Source organism: Atractosteus spatula, chromosome 19 (assembly GCF_055471065.1).
Source record: "Atractosteus spatula isolate fAtrSpa1 chromosome 19, fAtrSpa1.hap1, whole genome shotgun sequence".
Classification (NCBI taxonomy): domain Eukaryota; kingdom Metazoa; phylum Chordata; class Actinopteri; order Semionotiformes; family Lepisosteidae; genus Atractosteus; species Atractosteus spatula.
Window position 1 is genome coordinate 9,371,349 of NC_142724.1, and position 26,226 is coordinate 9,397,574.

General features: G+C 40.8%; 1 protein-coding gene across 1 annotated transcript; it reads right to left on the reverse strand.

Moving 5' to 3' along the window:
- Window positions 1-1,087: 1,087 nt before the first annotated feature.
- adnpb (activity dependent neuroprotector homeobox b) lies at window positions 1,088-25,995 on the reverse strand. Its single transcript, XM_088937374.1, has 4 exons — window positions 25,544-25,995; window positions 11,378-11,494; window positions 8,590-8,682; window positions 1,088-5,375 (listed from the first exon to the last, which is right to left on the reverse strand). The coding sequence occupies exons 2-4, from the start codon at window positions 11,483-11,485 to the stop codon at window positions 2,055-2,057; spliced, it is 3,522 nt and encodes a 1,173-aa protein (XP_088793500.1). The 5' UTR covers window positions 11,486-11,494; window positions 25,544-25,995; the 3' UTR covers window positions 1,088-2,054.
- Window positions 25,996-26,226: the final 231 nt, after the last annotated feature.

Sequence of the window (26,226 nt, forward strand, 5' to 3'; positions counted from 1 at the left end):
TAAAACTATTGAGAAAAAAACTCAGAGCTGAAACTTCATAAATGAATGAGTGAATTTAAGTTTACAGCTGGCCATAAAGAATGATTCAGTCCTGCAAGTGTTTTTTGAATTTTTCTTGCACCCAACGCTCTATTACAGAGGCTGGTTACAATAGAGTATTACAATCACAAGTATTACCTTTAATAAAACAGTAACATAGAATTATACTCTATATAAGAAAATAACTAGGTTGACTACTCAAGTCATAACAAAAACCACAGGACACTAGGCTTTCCAGGAACTGAAGTCCAGAGGGCCACAGCTGTTTTGATGACCACCAGCTACAAAGAGTTTTTGAGGATGCTTTTCGTTAATGTACTGTCCTTTCACAGAAAGCTCTAAATTTTTTTTCTAGAAGGGGGAGGGTGGGTTGAGGCCAATCTATTCCGAATGCAGGGCATTCTTTTCGTTTCCAAGTTCACTAGTTCAAAACCCTTTGACCTTGTCAGATTGTTCATTCATTTTCAAAATGTGTTCAAAATTGCCAGGGATGGTCACTGATTAAATTACACCTCGAAGGATCAGTCATGCAAGGAAGGTTAAAGACAAAACATTTTAAAATGCAGTTTTTTTTCCCTTCAACCGATCACATTCGTGCATAACATTATAGCATACTTCATAGGTCTCCTAAAAACACCCTTTAGACTGGGGGGAAATCTTACAGGAGTTTAAGTGAACATATCCAGTCACCAAAATGATTTATGGATTACATACAGAATTACTGTGAAAGTCCGAAGCCACTCAGGTATTCTGACTCCAACCTTTGAAGAACACGTACACATCTACACAAAAACACACAGGTGTGCAGTTTTGGTTTCTGCTCCAACAGCCAAAAGTAGTCAAGTGTTCTGGCTGGAAAAGGAAATGGAACTGTTCAATTATATCTAATTATAGGATCACGGCATAGAGTGGACAAATATCACGCATGCAAACAGTTCAGATGAATATTAAGTGAAGGCAAATACATGCAAATTAAAAGCATAATTCTTTACATCTCTTCTAATTAACTGCATTCAGAGAGGTATAAAACAAAGCAGACACAGATCTCTGCGAAGCACAATACAGCACTTTATTATTCAGAAATGCTTAAATGAAAAATACAAAGGGAAATAAAAGATCACAAATTAACATACATACAGTGAGTCATATATTAATGATATAATGTTTACAACACCAAAAGGTGTCAATTCTCTAAAAAGAAAAACTATTCAAGATGCAGCATTCTGTGATGACTGCACTCAGCACAGCATACTACAAAGTACATATCTATGGAATATTTAACTCAGTAAAACTTTTTTTGTGATTTTGAAATAACATTGGAGAAAAATAGTTCTCAGATAACTGAAGTTGCTTTTCAATAGCAGTGGCAAGTTCAGAAATAAAAAATAATCAGGTCCTGTAAAGTGAAAAGGCCTGGGATCAAGTCCTTTCAATTGGCCTTTAATGTTTTGCAAAATACTATGTTGTTCAAAACCCCAACAGTTACTACAGCACTTTCTAGCCATAAGGTAAGTGGACTAATGTTGAATTTATTACATAGCATGTGCACAAGAAAAATAGCAAATATATAATGAATACACAAAAGCAATATGATACGCCTCCTCAGTATAGTTCTAAAAGACTGTACAAATATACACTAGCTATTCTGGATGACTATAAGAAAAAAATTAGGGCTTTATTTTTTCCAAAATCTAATAATTTATTCTTTAACCAGTCACAACTTTGCCAAAATCTAGAGGCAAATCAAACATGTCAATAAGTAAATAGCTGAAGACATAAAGTAAAATGAAGGCAAAGTTCTTTCCATCTGTTGTACCATTGGTGCAAAATTTGCACTTCAACTTACTTTGTTTTCAAGAACATTTTTAGAAGTTTTCTTAAATTTCCTGCCACTGAACATTATAATACAAAGCAGCTAGACTGGCCTTTTTGGATAGTGGTAAGTCATAACTTCTGGTAAGTCACAACCCCCCAAGGTATAAGGTATAATTCTACTGTATTCAACAATGACTGAATTACGCCTGTTGACTGCTTAGTCCGACGCCTGAAAGTAAACTGTGCACAGACTCAGAGTTCTCCGACATGCTGTCGTTTGATTGTTCCAGCATATTTTCCAGCCTGTCCTCACCTTCACTATCTGCAGTGCTGTTCTGCCACTCAAGCGGTGGATTGGAAAGGCTTTCGTCATCTGTTGAGGTCATTTTCCACACCGATGTGGGATTTCTGGGCCACGTCTTCTCCGTCGCCGGCTGCTGCTCACCTTGGTAGCCATTCTCACTCCGGGAATTTTCTTCATTCCATGGACCATCCTCCAAGTCTGAGGCAGGCTGGGAGCCATTCTCGCTGCCAAAATTGGACAATCCATCCTTTCTGCCTCCTTCAACTCCATCGTCCTTTTTGATATCGGGAAGTTCGTCTTCTGAGGTGTAACCATCCTTCAGATCCTCGTCAGAGGCATTCTCTCTCCTCGCATCTTTCCCTAGCTCACAAAACTGCTCTGTAGTGCGTTCTCCTACCTCTTTTCCCCTGCCGCTATTTCTCGGCCCATCGTTTATTCCCACTTCACTTGACTTCTCCACCTCGTCCAATGCCACTGCCTCCTTCTCTTCCATTTCAATTTCATCCTGGTCACCTTCTGAGGTACCGTCATCCTTACTCTGTGCCTGGTCTCCTTCCCCTTCCGATCCACTCTCCGACCCCTCGGCTAAAGATCCCGAGTGCTGAGATTTTAAGGTGCTTGTGATTGTCTCATTTTGGTTGCTTTCTGTATTTTGCAGAGGATGGTTTCCTCCAAAACCCGGTTTCGGGGTCACGGCTGTTCCTGTTACTTTGGAATTGTCCACTTTAGATGCTTGTTTGTAGCAACCTGACCGGCTTTGCCCTTCCCCTGCTTCGTGAAGACGGCTAACAGAATTCTCTTCCAGTCGCCTGTTGATGGAGTCCGCTGACCGGGCTGTGTAGGTTTTTGATGTTCGACTTTCATCTTCATCTTTGCCCTCGAAAAACCATTCTGGATCAAAATCCATGTCATGTTTAAGCTTGTTGACTTCCCTCATATTAAACCCTAAAAGCACAGCTGCTTTTCTTGTCTCACAATCCCTCACGCACTTCCTTCTCCTGTTGGTAAAGTGGCTGGCAATATCAGACTTCCATAACCATAAGCTAGCAGCCAGCTTCTCAATCTCCCTTCTAGAAGGGTATGGTTTCTTGTTGAAGTACTTTGTAAGGAATGCTTTTCTAGCTTCATACGAGTCATCCTCATGACCCTTAGGATCCAATGCTAAAACTACTGGCTCCTCTGGTTTCTCTACAAATGTTGATGGATAAGAGTCACGGTCGAGTTTTCTTTTTTTCAAAAGACCAGGATCTGAATGCTCAAGTTCCCGTTTAAGAGGAGCTGCGCCTGGAGACTGCGTTCCTCTTATGGTTGCAGTGCCCTTGTCTTGACCATTCTGCGTTTTGCCCACACCTCTGCAGTGGACAAGGTGCAAAGTTATAGTGGAAGCAGTCATGTTACTGGTATACACACCTAGACAGTGGATACACTTGTATGTCAACTTCTTTTCAACAGGATGAACAGTCTGAATCACTTGGTGTCTCTCTCTGAGATGATGAGCCAATGCATCGGAGATCGGACCTTTCAGAATAGAAAAGCACAAAGGACAAAGGGTTTTACCCACATCTTTTTTATAAGGGACTGCAGTTTGTGGTGCGCTTTTCACTGGAGCATCATGGCTTTCTGGTATTTTGGGTGGCATTTTCTTGCACTGGACTGAAGCATTGTTATTCTGCGCATGGAAGGCTACAGACTCCTCTGGGGCGTCCCTCATGTTGTATGTGGTCACAATGAGCTGTATGTTTTTAGGGTTGCTCTGTTGCAAAGTCAGGTCAAAAGTAAGAGGTGAATCAGTTCGTGGTCCCACCACTTCATCCGGATGGATCAGCCGCATGTGTGCAACCATCTTCTCCACATCATTGAATGTGGCCCGGCAGTGTGGACAACACAGACCGTGAATCAGCATGTGGTTAAGCAAGGTGTCGCTGGGTAGGTAACGATTGCAATACAGACACTTGCTGGTAAAATTATGGATCTTCATGATATAGTTGGCTACTGCTGGCACCTTCTCGGCTTTGTGCTCTTTTTCAAAATGCGCACTGTAGACATTTTCAGGAAACAGCTCGTTACATATCGTGCAGATCTTCCACTTCTGCGTGTAAGATGTCCCGGCATTGGTGGAGTTCACCGTTTTGGTAGCTGCAGCGACAGCAGTGGCAGACTGAGCTCGAGCTGGAACCTGTGAGGGTTTTGCAGTCGAGGAAGCTAAATTACTACTGGAAGAGTTCCCTGATTGGAAGCTGAGACGGGAAGGAGCCTGGCTTCGTGACTCCGATGCTCCAGCTGTGGAATTGCGAACATTACCCCCAGGTATGTGCTGCTTTACAGTATGAGACTGCTGTGGAACAGACACCTGTGCATTCCCTGGCATGGGGATTCTCATGTGCTGTCCAAGAGAATAACCCTGTGGAATGTTTTTTAATCCATAGGGGTTTTGCTTAATGTGAACATTTGACAGCATTGCTGCAGAATTCAGTCCTGGTTTCGGTATCGCTAACCGACTACTCATCATTGGCTGTGACGAAAGTGATCTTACAGTACTGGGAACTGAAGCTCCTTTCTGAGACAATCCCAAAAGATTCTTGTCTTGCGTTTTTGGAGACAGCAGCATTAAAGGTTTCGATCTGGGCACCACAACATTGGTGTGCCCTATCATAGCCGTTACCTGGTAGCCAATGCGTTCGTGGTCTTCGATAACGTGCTGCACTAAAGCCTCATAGGACTTTGGCATAAACAAACATCGTTTACAATGTATGTTCCCATCATCACGGGCAGTTGCACTCGGATTTACGGCACCATTCAGCGATTTGTCCCCCGTCTTCACTATATAAGGTGCTGCCACATGCTGGAAGTGTTCCCTATAAATGTGTTTGCGAACCACATTGTACAATGGGTCTCGATAAGTGCATTTTTTACAGTAGTACACAGCCTGTTCTACGCTGTCAGCCGCCTGCTTTGGTTTATGGTTACTATCAAGGCGGGATGTGTCTTTTAGTGTACCAGACCCCCTGACCAGGTGGTTCGTCTGTGGGACATGGAACAACTTAATGTGCGTTTCCAAAGTTTTTTTATTTCCGTTGTAAGTGCAATAAGGGCAGTTAAGCAAGATCCGGCTTTCAAAATCTTCACTGTGGACATTGCGGAAGTGGCTCTTGTAGGCAGAGAAAAACTTGGAAGAGAAGGGACAGCCTGAGCAGCAGAATGGCTTTGACCTGTAGTCCTAGAATGAAAAACAAAACTATTTTAATTTCCGTTTTAATCATCTCCATCCTACTACCAACAAGAAAGCAGAAAAGGGTTTTAGAAAAAAAATACCCACTAACCAAAAAAAGCAGCTTGCCTGGCTTATTACATCGACTACTGCCTAAGAAAACTGGATTGGTTAGCTACCATTCCTTTGCAGTTTTGTGTTCAAGACCCATATTAACTTAATCCGTAAAGGACAGGGAGCTTTCCATTTAAAAAGTGGATCATATAATTGTATTTCACAATGCTCACAGTGTGGGCTGCTTGAATCTGGACCTCTCTTCAGTGTTAATTTAGTCACCAGTTTTTGATTTAGCCACTCGGCTAAAATGTCTATTGGTCATAAGTCATCCTTTAGTCACCTTTAATCTAGTTGACTAGATTTTGAATGCAATCCCTCTTGCTTTTAGTAGACTAAAACGGAATGCTAGTCACTATTTAGTCATGTAGTTAAGTTACATTTTATTATAAATATTTTAGTTCAGGTTTAGTGTAAAATTAATTAATTCTTTAGCTCATTTCATTATAATCTTGGAACATTAATAGGTTCACTCTTTTTTTAAAATTGGACAGGATTCCGTTAAGTAAATCTTTCACACGCGATAACATTCTACCAAAAAGCACAAGTCTTCGCTGCACAATCTAAAGTATATTGATCTCCAAAGAGGTCAAAGATCAAATAAAATAATTAATTGTGCAATGAAGGGTAAATAATAAATCTTATACAAAGACATTGTAAGAGTCTTTTCTAATAAGAAAATCTACTTTGGTCTTATAAATACTTTCTTACTTTTGTTTTTTTCTTAAACAGTTAATTCTCAAACTGATATTGCTATTAATATATCCAGCTGAGGCCCTTTCCTATACTAAATTTGTAGTACTTTTTATAGAAATTATAGCATGACTTAAATAAAAAAAAATATTAAAACCAGACAAAGCAGATAATACATAATCTTGTTATTAATAATTATTTTAATAATAACTAATTCATAATGTCCATCAGTGCAGAGGGCCTGGGTGCTTCAAATTTGTAGTTTTTCAACTTATAAAGTAGCCACATTGTTTCTCTGCAGCAATATTTACAATAGCTTTTTCTTTTTTGCATATCATATATGAAGTATATAGACTCCAGATCTTTTTCTTTGAGCTAAAACCATGGAACACTACAAGAAAGTATTTCTTGGGCTTTCGCGGCTTTTTCCCCAAATCAAAGTGGCCTAGTTTTTTTTATCTAATTAGTAGTAATTAGTAGAATAAATCGCATTGCTTATCTGGGTGCCAATCAATTAACACACAATAAGGGTTCATGACATGGGGTGTGAAAAAGTCCTGCTGTAAATGCGTTACTGCCACTAAAGAGGAGAGAAATTGGCACACCTCAATACTTGCAGTTTTCACACAGTAGTAGCCCTGAGGCACTGTGCGAGCCACAACACAGCTACAGGCCAGGGAATATACCCGTTAGTCAGCATGCTGTCTGCCAGACTGAAGGTAAGTGTGTGTACAACATACGACGAAATTAATTTCAGGCAGAGTTTTAGTCAAACGCAATTTATTCTTGCCTTAATTTCCTCTAACAAAAACACAAAGCCTTTTAGTTTTCGTCCCTGCCATTGTGGATTAGCTTTTCGTCGACCAAACTGGAAAACCAGATCATTGACGAACATTTTTGTTACAATTTTCGGCGACGAAATTTATGCTGGTACACACAACCTGACCGCAGTCCTTAACAATTTTGGGTCTTGTGGAGTATTAAACAAGTCTTGGTAGTTCTAAACCACAAAAGCAGAAAAGAAACATGTAGAAATAGGAAAAATATATTTAACAACATTTAATACAGAATCAATTGAGAAACTGAATAAGAATGGGAAAGTTTACATACTGTTGAGCCATGAATGAACCAGTAAGTAATCAAAAATATTTTATATAAGGAACAGGAAAATTTTGTAGAGCTCATTGGCTCCACTGGATGGGCTGAACAGACCCCTATTCTTTGTTATCATACTTATTTGATTGTAGGTGCTTTTAAGTATCCCTTGCCTAATGTGATGACCATCACTAATTTTATTTGCATATTAGTGTCCACACACTAGTGTGACAGAGATGGGCTTGGAAACACGACTCCTCCCATTCACTGCACTGTGCTCAATTCTACTGCCTCTGCAGATGGCCACCACACACATGAGCAGAAAACACGAGCCAATGAATAAACTGCACTGGTTTTTAAAATGAAACAATCAACTCAATCAATTTCAGGGGCTGGACTTAAAACAGAAGAGATGGTGCAAAGGCACTGATGTAAAATGGTCTGTTAACCCCTTTGGTTGGTCAGTATTCCTGCAGTTTGAAATACAGAACAATTAGATTGTCATGAAGGTATAAATTCAAGATTAGGATAATTTGATTAAGTGTGAAATTCAAAAACATAAGATATTATTGGATTATTTGATGAAGACAATAAAGATCCTCCTGTGAATAGGCATGTGAACCCTTAGATTCAGTAACATTTAGTATCACTACCACTCCTAGGCAGAGACGTCATGGTCTTAATTATTTGCCATTTGTAGGCTAACAGTGGATAGATGGAGTCCCAGCTGTTTAGAATTGCATTGTAACCCTCTCTGGACTCGAGCATCAGCTACTCGTTCCCACTCCTCTGGAATCTCTTTTGATTGCAACACGTTTCCACTAACCTGTATGGTGAACACCACACTCTCTAATCTCCCCAAAGTTTCAGTTATATTTTAGTGTCCCAACCCTGCTAGTGCCTGGGTCTAGGCTTCCAATTCACATCACACGTTTCTCCCCTTTAGCTACTTTTCCTACTCCCCAAAATACACTAAGAACATATTCTCCACCTCTTTCTCTGGTTCCAGACTAAAGGGACTAAAAGCATTTAGTGCTTTTATTCTAATGATGAATACCTTTCCGACCAGAACAATCAGATCACTATTTCTTAAGCAAAAATCTTTTTTGCATTAGGAGAGTCAGATCCCGAACAACTGACTGTATTCTAAATCATCCATTACCTATATTACCTATACCTATATCCTGACGTTTTCCTTGACTGTTACAATAGTCTCTTTTCCGCAGGAAACTCTTTGAATCTATAAGGTGCTTTCCCATGCAAGGGCAACTGTTGTAACAATGAGGCGAAATCTCGACAGGACAAAAATAACATTACTAACCTGGGGTTTTGTTGAAGATGGATCCCACAAACCAACATCCTCCCAGCTTGTGTTCTTCACATAGAAATCATTAGGACCAAACTCTTTAAAATCCTAAATAAATAAAATTAAAGGAATTAGAAACCAGAACCCTCATGGAGCAGCTCTCAAAATAAAATATAGCATGATAAAATACAAATATCTCCATACTATTGACTTTAAAAGGTGACTATTGAGAAAGGCTCAATTTGCATACAATAGTACAATATAACATCCACAGGTAACTAGAAGACACATGCACTATTAAGTTGGTACAGTGGTCAAACTGGAATGCAAAATAAATGTTTAAAGTAACATTATTCTCTTCCCTCCCAAGCCCTCCATTTATTAATTGTTTCCAATTGTTTTATGCAGAACATATGCAACGTACTGCTTCTGTTTGAAAGCTGTTTTCAACCTGGCTTCACCCTGGACTGAACAACACTGAAAGTTACAGCTAAGTCAAATAGTTAATAAGGGGAAGGCAACTGGGACCAACTTCACTGCTTAGCAGCCACAGTCCGTGAGCCAGCAGCCAAGATCTGAAGAACAGTGTAGCATTCTTTCTGTGCATAGAAGCAACATCAGGGACACATTCCCAAAATTCCCTGACCTTCAATAAAACAGTGACTAAAAAAAAGTCATGACAGCACTGAACAATAGAATCTCACTCATTCAAATTTTATTATGAAAAGATAAAAATACAAACTAACATTTCACCACAAAGTCTGAAAAGCAGTCTTTTTATATAAAAAGTAATGAAAGTTTAACAAAAATGGTTCATACTTTTAGGTTCTTTAATCACTATTATACACGGGTAATTCTTCAACAGAAATATTAATACCTTTCTTTGGATAACCTTTAGCCAATAAGATCTACCACAGTTACCTTTTGTTTTTCCACTCTTAAATAACTAATTTTAACAACCAAATCTATTGCACGTGGTGATGAACACTTGTGGAGATGGTGGGCAACTGTATTCTGATAGATAAGCTATGAATTCTAACAAATTTTATCTGAGGATATCTAAATATGAGCAAAAATGGATAAGACAATAACCACACAATCGTCTGACAGAGTAGAAATCCTCTCTCTCTGGAAGAGAAGTCACAATTTAGAAAAAAATCTGTTTTTCTTAGATGCATTCCCTACTTCTTTTCTGCTGAAAAAAAAAGGTTTGGCTATAAAAAAAAGTCCAGCAATACCCTCCCAAGAAAGAGATTAAACTGTCTACAATCCACAAAAATAAGGAAGTGACCCACTCTAACTTCTCTAAAACACTGTGTCAATGGTAAATTACAGCCCTTCAGTGAACATTAAAAATGTGGATTAGATTTTTTCCCAAATAATAAGCATTTAAAATTTATGAATCAATGCTCATGAAAGTGCCCCCCTCAGATTATGTGTCTTTTGTATAGTTTTCACCTCCTTACACTTAACAGTGACGGTTTCTTTCTAACGCAGCACAAAATGTATTTCCAACTGTACAACAAAATGACAGTCTCAATTCTGGCACATATGGCTATAATAAAGACTGTGGAAATAACCTTAGTGTTTAAATGTGGAACAACAAGCAATTTAATATTTTGTACAGGGAAGTACATCTTTCCACACACCTTTTGTTGCAGTATTGTTATGAGCTTATGGACTGTGTGTCTTGTCTGAATAAACACCAAAGGTTTTTCTTCTAAAAGAAAAGCTAGGCATACAGAAGTCTTTTTAATGTTCGGATGCTTCTTTCAATCTAACCGTTAGTGCTAAGCAATCAAAATAATGACATGGACAAAAATGACTTTAAATATTGCTGAAAATAATAGGCAAGTGAAAATGTTCATTTCAACAATAAATTAATTAACACAGGGTTTAAACACTTAGTCAGATAAACAGAGTTACAGCCCTTCTTAAGTGCACTGCATCTATAAGATAAAACCATTTCCATTAAGTTTCCTTTTGTGTTTACACAGCTTAAGTGCATGTCCCTGCTGCTCTGTACTTCAGGCCTATACTGTATGCATGTTAGGGACAGCTCATCCCTGCATTCAAGTTAAGGAGGACTGGGAGAGACTACAGCCCATACCCGAAGACACAGTAGAACAAAAATATTTTGGAGAAGAAGTGAAATACTTCAGGAAAGCTGTATGAAAGAACTGCAGTATTAATATTTGTGTTCAGTTTTTCTATCAGGGTATACCTAATTACACTGTTGCCAGGCAAGTAAACTCAGATCTCTCAGAAGCTGTGATGTACAGAATATCCGAGAGTGAAAAGCAACTCCAGCTATAAAACCTCTGTATTTCAACGAATGACACTTTGTAAAGTATCAGCTGTGTTTTGAAGTTAAAATTAAACAAACTGTTCTCTGGGTCAAAGTTGCAAAGGGAAACCTCAGACACAGAAGTACTACAATGTAATGAGCTTGGTGCTGGCAGCTCTACTGTATTACTTTATCTTAAGAACAAGAGTTGCAAATCACAAACCCCATGTATTGAATTTCATGAGAAATAGGTTCATAGTCAGATACACTATAAACTGTTGTGCAACGTGTAAACTGTTAGCCTTCAAGCGAAAATAGTTACGGTTCAAAGATCGTGAACCAGCACCTCTATTTTGTGCATTCTTGTTGTACCAAATGGGATTAAGCTGTGAAGATCTCCCTGCTCTAACGTATAACCATGAGAAAACAGACAGATCCTAGTATAACTCAAAATATGCAGTAGAGAATTAGTTTTGGGGATCTAATCCCATAGAAGAACAGAATAGTAGTACTTACTTCAAGGTGCTCCTTACAGTACTCCAAGCCTATGTCACTCAGAACCTTCTTTACGGTTTTTCGGGCCTTTCGCAAGCTGCCAAGGTTATTGACTGGAAGCTGAAACATAGTTTCTATCTGAAACCAAAAGAAAAAAACACCATGAATAAACTGGTAACTGCAAAGTAAAAATAATTCAGAAACCAGGGGTCAACCAGTCCGTGAAGAAATTCATTGCAACAAATCCGCATTTCATACAATTAACCTTCAGTGGTTATTCAGAAAAGTGAAGAAGGCTTGGATATTTATTTTTAAAATCTCCTTTAGGCAGTGAATTGAAATTCCATTAAGGCTTTTACAAGAGGTTACAATTACAAATAAGTGAATACTATATACATGTATTAAGGTAAAGGGCACAAAATATCCAATGTTATAAAAGAGTACAAATACAATAAGCTTATGTACAAAATCTTGTAAGTTCTTATTCCAGCTGTATTTCCTCGCTTTTTGGTAAATCTGCAGTATTTTCATAATGTTTATAACATTTCTAGTCAAAAACATATCAACATTTTGTTGATTTCTAAAAACTTCAATAAATTCAATCTGGTTCACTTCAACATATTATATTAAAACCTGATGTATCTTCAAGAAACATTTGCAAGATGTTTTGCTCAGAGCTTGCTTTGTTGTCTCTAAAACTGTGATTTCTTGTAATAATATCCACCCTTTTTGCTTGCAAATGTTTACATGCTCACATGCAAATGTCAAGGTCATATGCCAAGAGTTAATAGGCCTGCTTGCACTAATTGCAATAAGACTGATTTTGAAGAATCTGACTCATAATAGTTTCAAACACAAAGTGTTAACTTAAAAAAATGTTCTTCATAGGGAAGTTAAAAAAGCCACTTTGTAATTGCAATACCTGAGTACATGTGAAATCACAGGATGTAAAATGACAACCAACATTCTGGTCTGTCAGTTTGATGAAATAAATGTCTCATACTAATTGCGTTAAAACATTTTTCTGAAGGATGTTTTGCTCAAAATATTTGAAGAGACAGGGAACAGTACCCTTTAATCATTTTTGGGAAAAATGAAAAAATAAATCACAACTTAAGGTACGTAAACTGTGGTACACATGCCAGTTATGTTATTTCAAAAGAAAACTGGCTATCCAAAATACAAATAACTCTGATCAAATAACTGAGCTTTATAGAATAGTGAGAACAGCTTGATCAGGATGCGGTATGTACTCCACAAGGTTTTAAGCTATCTGCAGCCCAATTCCATTCCTTCCTTCTGGCAATCAAGGTTATGATGAGTGTAATGGTGTGTGGGACTGATCTGCATGATTCACCAATTCCACCAGTATTCAAAAGGACTGAAGTTTGCGATTGATCGAGCCAAGGAAGGAGATGGAAATCTCTTTGCATGCTCCATAAATCAATCATACATTGCCTACCACAGAGGAAATTATTTTGACTTGAATTAAATTTGACTTGTCCAAATATTTTGTCCTCTGAGTGTACAGTAGTGGAATTGTTTAAAGATTAAACTTTCACTGACTAAATGAATGTCATTTCATGACTACAATTCAACCGATTTTTTAATGCAAACTGTACGGTTTTATTTAGGTTCAGGAATTTCAGATCCCAGATGCTAAATTTCAGCAACAGAGAGACAAGGCATCTGTAGACATACAAGGGGTTTATCATCCAACATCAATATCCTGTGAATTCACCTGACATACAGCACTCGATGAAGCTAACTTAGAAGTGATTTGAAGCCACTATCATAAAGATCTGGTTTCTTACAGACCTGGAAATGAAAACACCAATTATATTATGATTCGTAACAGCTGAAACCACTTCACAATGCCAACCAGTAAGAAAAAAAGGCACCGAAGGGGTGCAGTAATACAATTTTCATATTGTAATGTTTCCAGCATATTACAAGCATAAAGACATTCATGCAAGCAGTGCCCAGAAACTGGACGAAGGAACTGGCTCAGTGCTTCAAAAACATTCAATCATATTTCAAAAGACTGGCAAATTAAACTCGGTGTACTTGACCTTATATGCGTGACATTAAAAAAAATATACAATTTTAAGAATAATCAAGTTATACAATAAAAAAGTATAAGTCAACAGTTTTACCCAATTACTTGAGAAGTAACAGCAACCTGAATACGTGAAGCACAAAAAAACATTTGTAGGACACTCTAAAAACACATTTCTAAATCTGGGCACCTTACTGGATGTGTGGTTTTTCCTTTATAAAAATCTAAGGGATTTCAGTTCTCTCTATGCCCTAAACCTCAATATCGGTGAAAAACTATGTTGTGGTGGACAGTTTAGACAGGAGCAACACGGAGCTAAAATGACGAAGCAGGCAAATAATAGTGGGATTTGTGGGGATAAAAAAGATAACTGAAACATTTTGTGCAACTACAAAAAGCAAATTAATTCCTTACATTATTGGTACTATAAATTATATGGTATATTTCACTTTGGTTTATACCGTGTTCCTTTTAAAAGTCAGTATTTCCAAAATTCTCCTTTATAATGCCTGACGTTAACAAGTACCACTTAAAACTGGCACAAACCTGTCAGACACCTTGATGATAAAATGCTGTCATGCATGTTTTCAGTTTGTGATTCCTAAGAGTGTCCAATGATCTGTCTGCTGTCTTTCCATTTTCTAACCATGTCACCCATATCGGAGCCACAGGGGACCAGCAGGTACAAGGCAGGGCACAACCTGGACACGATGCCAGTCCATCGCAGAACACACAAACACACACACTCACACTAGGGGCAATGTTCCCAGAAGCCAACTAACCTAACCTCCGGCCTGTGGGGAGAAACCCTCTCGAACACGGAGAGAACACACAGACAGCACCCCAGGAATCGAACCCAGGGCCCCATCCCTCCGCCACTGTCCTTCTGCCATTTGGAAGGAAATCATATCTGTGCTCATTTTGCACGGCCACGTTTTCGGGACAATGCTAAATCAACGATATGACATTCAGTCAGGCCAAATGGTTGACTCCACATGAATATCATGACACAGGGTCTACTGCCTAACAATACACACGAACATCAAAAGAACTTTGTACATCACTGCATCTTGGCTTCTAAAGGGACAAGATTTTATATATTAGAGATATTATATGCAGTTAAATTAAAGTATATAAATTTCATATAAATAGAAGTAAATGCCAGTTACACACATTATAAATTGTGGCAGACAACTGTTATACATTAAATAAAATTACTTTCTATTTAACACAATTACCAGACAAAAAAATGCATAACAATGAATTCCAACTTAAACATCCATTAGCCCCAAGCAATCTGGCTATAAGCCATTTCAATTTGCCATTATACAAGAAAAGTGGCTCAGGTTCCAAACCCAATTTACAATTTCACTCTGAATCCTGTATCCATGTAGGTGGCCTGTGCTGAACAACTTGGGTTTGTTCTGCAGCAGCTGGAACTACACAGTCCTTTACAACAGAAAAGATTTTTATTCAGCTATAGTACAGACAGTGAACACTACTGTTGATAAGTAAAAGGCAGTTTCGGATCAAGCCCAAGAGTTTTGGATGTTCAGGACAAGCTGCTCTAAGCTCTTTGTTGAACCTTCTACCCTGGCTTCTTTCAAGAATGGATGAGCTCCACAGGTCAAGTAACTAGCAACCAAAGAATGAAGGTGTGACGCATGGCCTGTTAACTTTTCCGATGTTGTGACTACAAGGGTTAAAAATGTATTACAGTAGTGGCACACCTAGTAATAACACATGTAGTGACAGCATTAACATGATCAAAACGCGATCTGTGAAACACCACATCTAATTAGTTTGCAAACGAAAGGGCATGAGTTTAAAAACCAAGAGGTTCTTCACGCCCGTCTATCTGTAATTAAAACAGTCACGTGATTTAAGAGTATATTCCGAGTACTGTAGCCCAGCTGAGAGGGGCTCAAGCCCAGGAGTCCTCACGATGAGGCAAGCATTCGGTGCTGAACTCCGAGTCAGACCGACTCACTGTTCCCTGGCAAACAGGGGAAAACTTGACTCCCAGGACCTGCCAGGCACCTGCAAGCCCCTCCAGCCAGTGCTCCCTTCCCTGCAAAGCTTGCGGAGTGTCATATGGCAAAGGGCTTTAACAGGCAGGGGTGAGCTGGAGCTTACTCACAGATCCAGGCAAGACGTACTGCAGAAACTCAAGCTGATAACCAATGGCACACAGGAGGAGCCTACAGCAGAAAATAATTGGCGATTTCCACGTTTGCCAAACACAGAAAAACAAAATGCAGCCAGATGCAACATAAACGCTAACCCTACCACGTGCCACTGATACATTCGAGTTCTTTCACATGACAAATTTCACTAAATAGAGAAAAGGCTACACAAAGCAGTGTGGATCTTACACGTGTACTATAAGTTAAGTTAATGGAGTAATTAGGTAAACACACGCATATCATTCCAGAAACAGTACTTCTGTTAACTGCAGTACTCATTAATTACGTGCACTTACTGTGCACCTACTCATTTGAGAGAATACTGTACTTGGAAATTGTGGTTGGGACTGAATACAAATTGCAATTAACCCATTAGCTTAACCAAACATTCCAAACCAAACACTTCATGGTGGCTTTCCTTTCAGTTAATGCAAGATGCTTTTGTAAAGCAAAGATCGGGTTACACGCATCAACTGCCCAGTTTGGTCACAATTAGGCATGCATACACAAACCCACATCAGATCCACTCCAAAGAGGACTAGACTAGAAATACTGCTTCAGATAAGGCACTGTCTGTTCCAGTTGAAATTATTTTACACATTCTAAATCAGGTTTAATATCCCAGTATTGGGTTGGTGTCAAGGTCTGATCCTCCTATTAATAAAATAAGGAATTGTCAGAGGTGCTTACTGTCCAAAGACTGGGAATGGACATCAAGAAAGCACACAGATAACAGATTACCTACCAATGGTAATATTAGATTATTTTTCAAAATAATTAGAATGCAGGTGAGGTTATCAACACAAAACATTTCTGACCGCCCCATTTCTGCACGAGTGATGAGCCACAAAAGCCCTCTACAGGAGGCTAAAACAGTCATCATTACACAGTCTCAATGCAGCACTGCAACCCCTCCCCCTGAGTGTGTGTAACTTGGCAAAAATACTCTGAAATTCTCTCAAAGGCAAAATCTTGATCTCTGATCTAACTACTAAGGTGTTTAACAAGAAAAGGACATAATGCTGCAGATTGGTTTTCTTGCCAATACTAATCTTTCAAAAACCAGCAAAATCCAAAGGCTTCAGTCTAAACTCATACTGCTGCACTTTCTAAATGGATTGAATTCAAGACATCACAGCCGTGTTGTAAAGCACCCTGGGATTCTTCAGCCCAAACCATTTGCATTATGTTGTAATAACTTGACACTAGTCTAAAATTACACAACATTTTCACCAGCTTGGCTACAATGATGCCCCGCATCAAATCAAACGATCTCTAGCTAGCCGTAAATTCTAGACACAGCACTTCCAGCTGTAGACTATAGTCTGAGGAAGCCTCTAGGAAACGGATCACTGACACCAAGTCATGTGTCAGGAGTGTGCTAAAGCAAGAGGGAAGAAGTTGCGATTGAATTCAAGTTTTTGACCAATAAGTAAATACAAACACACTAGATTCATGCTGGTCAGCACTGCGACACAGAAATCACAGAATGATGTCAGCCTGACAACGTGAAGAAACATTTTATTTGATGAGCTGGTCAAGAGAGGAGCAACGCTCAACTGATTTCATGGACGTACAGTTTCATGAAAAAAATATTCGCCCTCTTTGACATTTTCTTCATTTTTGCCACTGAATGTTATCAGAGCTTCATGTGGTCTTAATGAGAAAAAGGGGACTACTTGTGAATAAAAAACACCAAAGTACGGTGCTTGTTTCATTAGCTTTATAAAATCATCCAACAACCAATGTCCCTTATTAAGACTGGGAAAAAGTCTTCATGATTTGAATTTCTAAAAATGACCTGAAGCACCAGTGAGAATAAGTGCCATATGGAAACTCTAAACATACTTTTTTGACATAACAGTTATGATTTTTAGTCAATTCTGTAAATCTGTAACAATGAACATCAGGAAACATTGGTTACTGGTTAGTCCAGCAAAAATATCCAATATGAAGAGCAATTTTATTGTCTACTCATTTACATTATGTTCACAATTGGGTAGAATGCACACTATATATAGCTCATCCAAATAATTGATTACTGCAATATAGGATTTTATTCCCCTTTCATGGGATTCCCAGTGGTTCTGCAGGATTAACAGGAGGATTAACAGCTGCTGTAGTGCCCTACCACCTCACTGTCTCCTTATATCCAGTGGCAATCAAGGAGCCAGACCTCGGTTCAACTGAACCTTAGTCAAGGGCATCAAGAATGCAACAGCCCACACTTTGGTGAAAAACAGGACACGTTTCATTTTGTAATGCCCTAGTTTCGTGACTGCACAGGGCAATACCACTGACTGTAGAGAGATGGCAGTTGCTATCGCCAGCGCCAGCCCTTCAGCTCCAACATTAGAAGGGAAAGGGAAGCCCAGGGCTAGCCTGCCTCCAGGTGGGGTATATACAACACCCTTCTCCACTGCAGACCAACTGAGTGCGCCATGCGCCCCCATTGTGACTATCTAAAGCCCAGATGCAGATGAGCGCCATCTACAGACAGCCCTAACCAAGCTGCTACCTCGTCAGTGATGTCTGCTGTGTCTGTGCAGTTAAAAGAACTGACCAGCCCTTTTGTGTACTTTACAATATTTACAGTCTGCCATTTATAACATACGAGAGAACAATACACCACTAAATACCACCTTCACTGAATATTGATTTCATTAGCGCAGCTTATATTTTTCCTGAAACAGGGAGATATATTAGAAACTACAGAACTAGAACATGGATGTGTTGGTAATTTAACCTAACCTACTTCCTCCCCTCCCCCCATATTAACAGGGAAAGATCTTCTGGCTGAATTTGTCTACTCAGCTTCATCATTGGGGGTCATATTTATTGCCTTTCAATAACCTGCAATTCATATTTTCTGTGGAATGGTTTCAGCCATGAGCAGTGGCACCTGCCTGCTATGAATGCGTTCAATGAAATTTAAGACATCAAAAACGAAGTGAATGTTTTAAATGAAGTGTGCTAATTTCCTTTAACATAAGAACGGCTACAGACGAGGAGGGCATTCAGTCCAGCCCACGTGCCATTGAGCATCTAACTGATCCAAGGAACTGTTTCAGTTGTTTCTTAAAAGAAACCAGGGTATCAGCTTCAACAACATGGCCAGGTATGTTGTTCCATACTCCTGCAACCCTTTGAGTACAGACATGCCTCTTGTTCTTGGTTTTAAAAGTAGTTTCCACTTGTGTCCTCTAGTTAATGTTTTACTCTTCATTCTAAAAACAATCTGCCAACTTTGGCAGCGCCTTTGAGGATTTTGAATACCTGGATCAGGTCCTCTCTAGTCAAGACCAGCATTGTATATCCCTGCATTTAAGGCAGCTCATTTCCAACAACAGCAAAATTGAATTTTTCTGAAATTGTGTCATTTTACAGCTGCTGTGGTTTTCCAATACTTTTAGTCTTTTGGCGCATCAACATCTTTCCCTTTATGCACCACAATCTTCAGGGATGATTTTGAGCGAGGCTTCATTAAGCACTGCTCATTATATAGCAGCTCTGTTCTCCAATAACTAATCTGTGCTTTTATTATGTTGCCCATGCTGAAATGAAGTCGCTGTGGGCTTTGCTGCAGTTGCCAAATAGCTTTTGCATTTTCACTGCAAGGTTGATTCAACTGTATAGTTTATCATTTTGCTCTGAAGTATTTCTTGAAAACACTCATGCAAATGACTTCATTTAAAATACTCACTTGGTCAGTGTCTATATTACTGTATCTTTCAGTGTGTATTTTCTTTATGCCACAGTGCACTACTGTGAGTGTATGAACTGGAAACCATAGACCTTTAGATGAAAGCCTGAAATAATTCTTGGATTGTATTTCAATTAATGTTATTTGTACTCTTTTTTTTAACCGCTTCTACCAATTCAGGGTTGTGGGGGAGTGGGAGTCTATCTGGGAGTACACCTGGATGGGACACCAGTCTATTGCAGAGCACATGCAGAGAAACACACTCACATCAGTGTGAATATTGCTGGAACATATTCAACCCAGGGCCACTGCTCTGTGAGGCAGCAATGCTTACCACTGCTGCCACACTATTTGATCAAATGGGTACATTTAGAAATCTGCTGAAAAAAGAAATACCCTTCCAATACCTTCCAGACCTGGTGAAGTCTGCAGTAAGACACTCTTACACAGAAAACGAGGAAGCAAGGTGGGGCCAATAGGGCACGACTGCTCCCCCAACTGAATGGGCTGTCAGTCTGCTGCAGGACCATGGAAAAGGGGAAGATTCAGTACAGCCAGTGACACCTAGCCAGGATGACAGGTGGAATTAAACCTGAGCTCCAGCCAAAACAAACATGCAAATACGGAAAGAAGAGGTGTCCCAGTGCGGAACTGAACCCCGGACCCAGTGCCGGTCTGCAGCTCTAACCGGCACGACAACTCACGGTGCTTCAGAAACACTTTACTCGCAGAGCTTTCCCCAACTGAACAGATAAGCAAATATCAATCCTGACTCCTCTCACCTTCCATTTGAGTCAGTTCGCGGGAGCACAAACCAAAACAAAGACTTGCAGAGATACACCCCCACCTACTGAGTAATTCTGAGCATAACATTTATAATGCAAGCAGCTCTTCTGTAGAGACAACCAGAATTCTTGCAGAATAAGAACCACTGTTTTAGCATTCGTCATGTTGAGGGCCTTAAAACTGAAGAAACTGGGCAACTGCTCCCCCTAAAAAACAGAGTTACTGCTACAAATTATAATCCTTTTCCCTTTTTCATACTTGACCTTCACCCTCCACTATACAAAACAAGAAAAATGTTATATGGATGATTTTAAACGGAATGTCCTAGTTTAGGCTCTTAAGCATTCCAGTGAAGAACTAGCTTAGAAGCGTTTAAATAACTATTGTTTTTTGAGGTAGCCACTCATCAGTCAGACACCTTCTTTGTGTCCAACATTGCCTGTTAACCACATATGAGTCCAAAAGGCCAAAAATAATAACAAAAGGACAGATTTTTTGCTTGAATGGAATACTTGTATCTTCACACACTTCTGTTATACCCCACAGTGCAGAGCTGTGTATCTTGAGATCGCAAAGCCTGCACATCACAATCACATTTGCTGTTTCAATGCAAGTACTACTCTGGCTCATTATTAAACTACATGCATATACAGTCTAAAGCCCTGACCTACTAAATTCAAGACTGCATTTTCAGTGGTACTTACTAATAACCAATTTTTAAAGACTGATCAGTATTATTCTTGGAATACCTACCGTTAATTTACACAAGCAAGATGTACAAGTATTCCGTCTTTGAAACCAGCCTTAAATGTGTAATGAATTGCCAATTCGTACTTGTTGAGTATTGACAAAAGTAATTTTGGTGCTGACCTTTTATTCCACAAATATTTGAGATATCCTTAAGCCTATTTTTCTAAGTTTTTAAAATGTCATAACTGTTAGGGTAGTAGAGTTGTAGGTGTTACCCCAGTATTCTGGCCAAATTTCCCCTTGACCTTTACAATCATGGCCTCCGAATAATCCCCATCTATGAACTGGCTTCTCTCCACCGACAGCCGATATGCGGTGAGCATACTGAGGCACTCTGGCTGCCTTTGTATCATACGGGTGGGTACTACACATCTGGTTAATTAATTAATAATAATTAACGGGGCTGGTGATTGCGGGACAGCAGTGTTTCTCAAAACACACACAAAACAGGATGATGTTCCATTAACATCCACTGCCACGCTGTGCTGCCCTCTGTCATGTAACAGTACGGACCCTCACAAATGTTCACATTAATGCAACAAAAGCTGTTCTTTTTCTACACTGCAGGTGCATCCCATGCCAGAAAACTCCTTTATTACCTTGACTCAATCATGTACTGAAATTCGCAAGTGTTTTGTTAGGTAATTTAACATTCCACTGCCTGTTTAAATAATGCCACAGGGGTCAGTCGGTATCCCAGACACCGCTGTGTGCCTGCCTTACTGTTGTTCACTAAAACTAACCCCAGACCCATGGGCTCTGTGGCCATGATGACCGTGTTAGAGCATGAACCACTACCATGCTAGAGTCCTGGGGCTACAAAACAAAGGAAATATTTTCAATTTGAATTTGCATTTTGAACCAGACATTCGAAAGGAAACGCTGAATACACCGAGCTTTGTTTTCATAGACAGAAAATGGAACGGTAAAACCATTTTGGATCGTCCTTGTTCATAAAACAATTCTGAGAAGTACAAACTCAATAATGATTTGGGATAGGTGCATTTTTTTGTTTATGACAGTATTAATGACACCAGATTCCTACAATAATAAGTGTCAATTCCCAATACAACTATACAACTCAATGCTTACCAAAAGATTTGCCATCCTAATGAACACTGTTCTGCTCCACCTTGCTTCTACATGATTTGAAGCAGAACATCTCAGCACTGACCTGTTCACATATTATTATAAAAAAATAACATTTAAAATGGCATAATGACCTAAATGAACAAATTGTACACTTTCAAATCATAACACATTTGCTTCATAATAGACCTAAAGAGCACAGACATATCTGCACATTATAATTCAAGAAGATAACAATGAAGACTGATTTTGGAAAGTCACTAGTGAGAACAACAAACCTAACATTTCTTTTATTTTGTATTGGAAATCTACAAATTGTTCATTTCTACCAAGATCAGCATGTTGACATAGTGCGGGGAAAGACCGCTTTATAGTCCCTTAACTAAAAGCTCTGCTAGTGAAAAAAAATGCTCATCATGTACAGATGTAGCTAGGATGCATAAACATGCTCTTTGTAGAAAGGGCCAGTTCTCCACAGAAATGTTACTCTCCACCACACAAGTGGATTCTGAGAAACCTGAATGCAAGTTCCAAGTGGATTACAAATGCATGACAAATGCTCAACGAGCAGGTCTCCTTGTCCTGTTCCTCACCAAACAGGGAGGCCACAGCGCCGTGATCATCAATCTGACAGCCCGGCTGTGCCTGGCTCCCCTCCTCCTCCACTCCTGTCTGGCTGACCTGAAAGCTCTCCATCAGCTCTCCTACAGCAATTATCGCTGCATCCTCTGTAAACTTACTGAAGTATTAGTGTGGAGACTCCACAAATGATGTGATCAGTGATGGCTCACATACTGCTTCCATGTCTGCAGATGCCAAGCACTGCCTTGAAGACTTGGACAGAGCAGTTTAGAAACTGTGACACCATCAGGTTCCTCTGCCACCCATATACTCTTCTGTGAAGAGGCCATCTTGCCCTTCGCTGCATACAGCAGTATAGAAGCCAGCAGCAGAGCTAGCAAATGCAGCGAGCTAGTAACTAATAGCTGTTTTTACTCCATCCTCACTGCAAAAATGTAATTATTAATTTTTAAATGAGATATAGTTAGAAACTGGCTCTAGCCTAAAATGCCTTTGTTTATAAACTTACTGCAAAATCAGGAACTGATGATACAAGCCTCAAAATCATCACTTAACAACTACATTGCAACAGCATCACATTTTTAAAAAAAGTGTCCTTTCTGGTGAAAAAACAAAGCATGTTCACTGAAAAGGGAATCGACAATATAATCAATGTCTGTTTTCGGTTATCTTAGGTGAGTGTAAGGCACTTGTCTGCCAATAAAGAATTAACACACAAGGCACTGACACTGACAACGAAAGTGCCATTTCGTTCAATTTGGGATTTGAAAGCAAAAATGAAGACATTCAAACGTCCCATGATCAATAAGTGGAGAATAAAGTTATGGGCTCCTTTATGGAATCTCAACAGGCAAAAACACAAGAAATACTGTAAATAAGAAGAGGCCAACTGGTCCATCTAGCTCGATCAGAAGTTCTCTTTACAGCTGGAGCAGTGAGATGAAACTGCTGGCAGCTGTTTATCCCTGGTGTCCATTCGTTTCCGACTGGGTGCTGAAACACCAAGTTCACCTCAGCCTGGAGGCTGCCCTGAGCCTCTCCTCTTGGATAAATACTCTCAGAGGGGCTAATGAGGAACCACGCTGTGCTCTTGCAACGCTACCTCCAAAATGGAAGCACAACACCTCACTCCAGTTTGCCACCAGCCCACAGCTTAACAGCTATGGCAGCAGCTCCCCTGCAAATGGAACGAAACAGATTCACTGGTGGAACTCTGGCTAGGCTGTCCTTGGATGATCTCTACACTATACCCGAGGTCCTACTCCACAGAGCACATATGCAAGCCTGGAGCCAGCCTCTCAGTGCCTGCTCCCTCAGCAGCAGAGGGGGCAGCTATGCTTAAGCTATGCGCTGTGCTTGCTCGACCCGTACTTTTAAAATGCCCAGCCCAGGTGCTAGCCATGAGCCCGTGACCTAGTTCCCATTTGGTGAGGCTGGAACTCTTATGTGAGCTCACACTGCCCTGCATGCTCATGGCTGCTACTGCAGCCAACGTGTGCTACAGACTGCTCACTGAGCACTTCTTGCTTTCTCCCATACGAGTAGATGGCGCTAGTGAGCGCCACTGTTTCCGTTATGTAACACTCCACATACTGCCATCGCAGCCTCTCCCTTTCTTACAGAATGGCGCCTCCTATTGAGTCAGCACAGATCCTAAATCCTACGACATGTCTGCGGTACATTTTGGGTGGGGGCTGGGTCTCTCGCACTGGGGGGAAAAAACAGCCACAGAAATGTCAGATCGGGACGCGCCGTGCACGGGTTTGAAATCTGTCACACCGGACCAAAATAAAAAACCCCAAAAAACAAACAGGGGCAGCGCAGTTGTTTCTGAAACTTAAGCAAATGCAATACTGGGGGAATCACGCGGTCTGGACTTCGCCGGTGACACGCGAAAAGCGCCGGAGTTGGGAGAGACGGCTGTCATTTCTGGCGCTTTTACAATGCGAGTTCGTGAATCGGGCAAGGAACGTCCCAGATCTAAACCTGGACATGCGAATCACAAGACCAATTTTCACACCTCAAACTTTAAACCCATTAAAACTGATCACGACTGCCAGAATATTAAAAAAAATAACGATCGCCTTATTAATTGCCCGTACGATGCCATTTCCATTCATTCCTGGCTTCGTAAAGCTCACTATAGACATGCACTGAGGTTATCTTGGGAGATGGGTTTATTATCATGTACCACATCTGACAGCTCCGTCTATACACACACACATACACACAGGGACGGCAGAACATGCTACACACACCACAGCACAGAAGAATGGGGGGAAAAGCACAGACAATGCGTTCAGGCTGCATACAGCCACATGCATGGACAAGACGACTTGACATACACCCGCTACAGAAGAGGCTTGATTTTTCTCAGCGGTTCCTTGCAAATCCGGAGAGAGCGGCGTTCAGATCCCGAGGTTTGATTTCACGCAGTCTTACAGCGTAGTTTGGAAACAATAGGAGCGACATTTTAAAAATTTCCCGAGAATATAGTTTAACGAAATCCCACACCAGGTGGCTAAATGAGCCTGAACTGCAAACTTGTTAAAAGATCCAAAAGCGTGTTTTTGTTTTTTTTTTGGGGGGGGGGAGGTTGCATGTATACATTGTATACTCCAGGAAAAATCTAACAGCAGTCTTCATCCCTCCCACCGACCGGCTTCGAGAGATGCGGGTTTTTTCCCCCAGCGCTGTCTCCGATGTAACACTGTAACTCAGCTTCCCCCCCTCCCTCGGCAGGAGAAAACCGCGGCTGAACCCTCGGATCCGAGGCGCAGACAGAGGAGCCGAACCCGAGCCGCCGTCGCTGCCGGCGGACACGGCGATGGCAGCTCGGGCTGTGCGGTAGCGTCTGGGCTCGATCCACACGCAGCGATCCCCCCCACCACGAGAAAGAGGGAGAAATTTTCCCCCAAAAAATGTTAAAAAAAACAACACCCCCCCCCTCCCTCCACTCTTTTCCTCCCACCCTCCCAAAACCGCTCAGTTTTCCGGGCGCCAGAGACTTCGCGGGGCGACGGTAGTCCTACCTGTCTGGGACCCTCCTGGGTGACTTCGTGGGGTCCAGAAATCCCGCAGTGGAAACAAAGGGCGGCCTCTCCTCTCCTCTGTCTCCGTTCTCTCCCTCTCCTATGCCGCCGCCTCCTCCTCCTCCTCCTCTTCCTCAGCGAGGAGCCCGACTCGCCGCTTCTCCGCTCTGGGCGAACACACCGGACCGAAAGAGGGAGCTCGCCGGAGCAGAGACACGGAGCGCAGAAAAACCCTTCGCCGAGAAGCCCACCCCGACCCGCCGCGGCTGCCCTTCGCTCTCTCTTCGGCTGCTGGGGCAGGACCGCCGCCGTCACTCATCTAGGTGTCTCGGATCTGGGACGAGGGAGGCTATATAAATGTTCGCCTGTGGTTTATTTTTTTTTTCCACAGACAATACAACCCCAGCCCGAACCTGCCCTGTCCAAAATGGCGTCCGAGAAAGAGCGGAAGTGACATATGCGTTTGATTAGCATAAGGCAGCTCATTGTCCAACAGAGAGCACAGTTGAGTTAAAGGCTCCCCGCAGACAGGCGGGGAGAAGGTGGTGGGGGGGGGGAGACAGCCACTGAGCTGAACCGAGCCCTACCTGCTTGTAAAAGTCGCACTTACCTCAAGGCCCCAGCTCAACTCGGATGGCGGAACGCAAAACGCCGAAAGCAAACGGGCATGCCAACTGTCAACA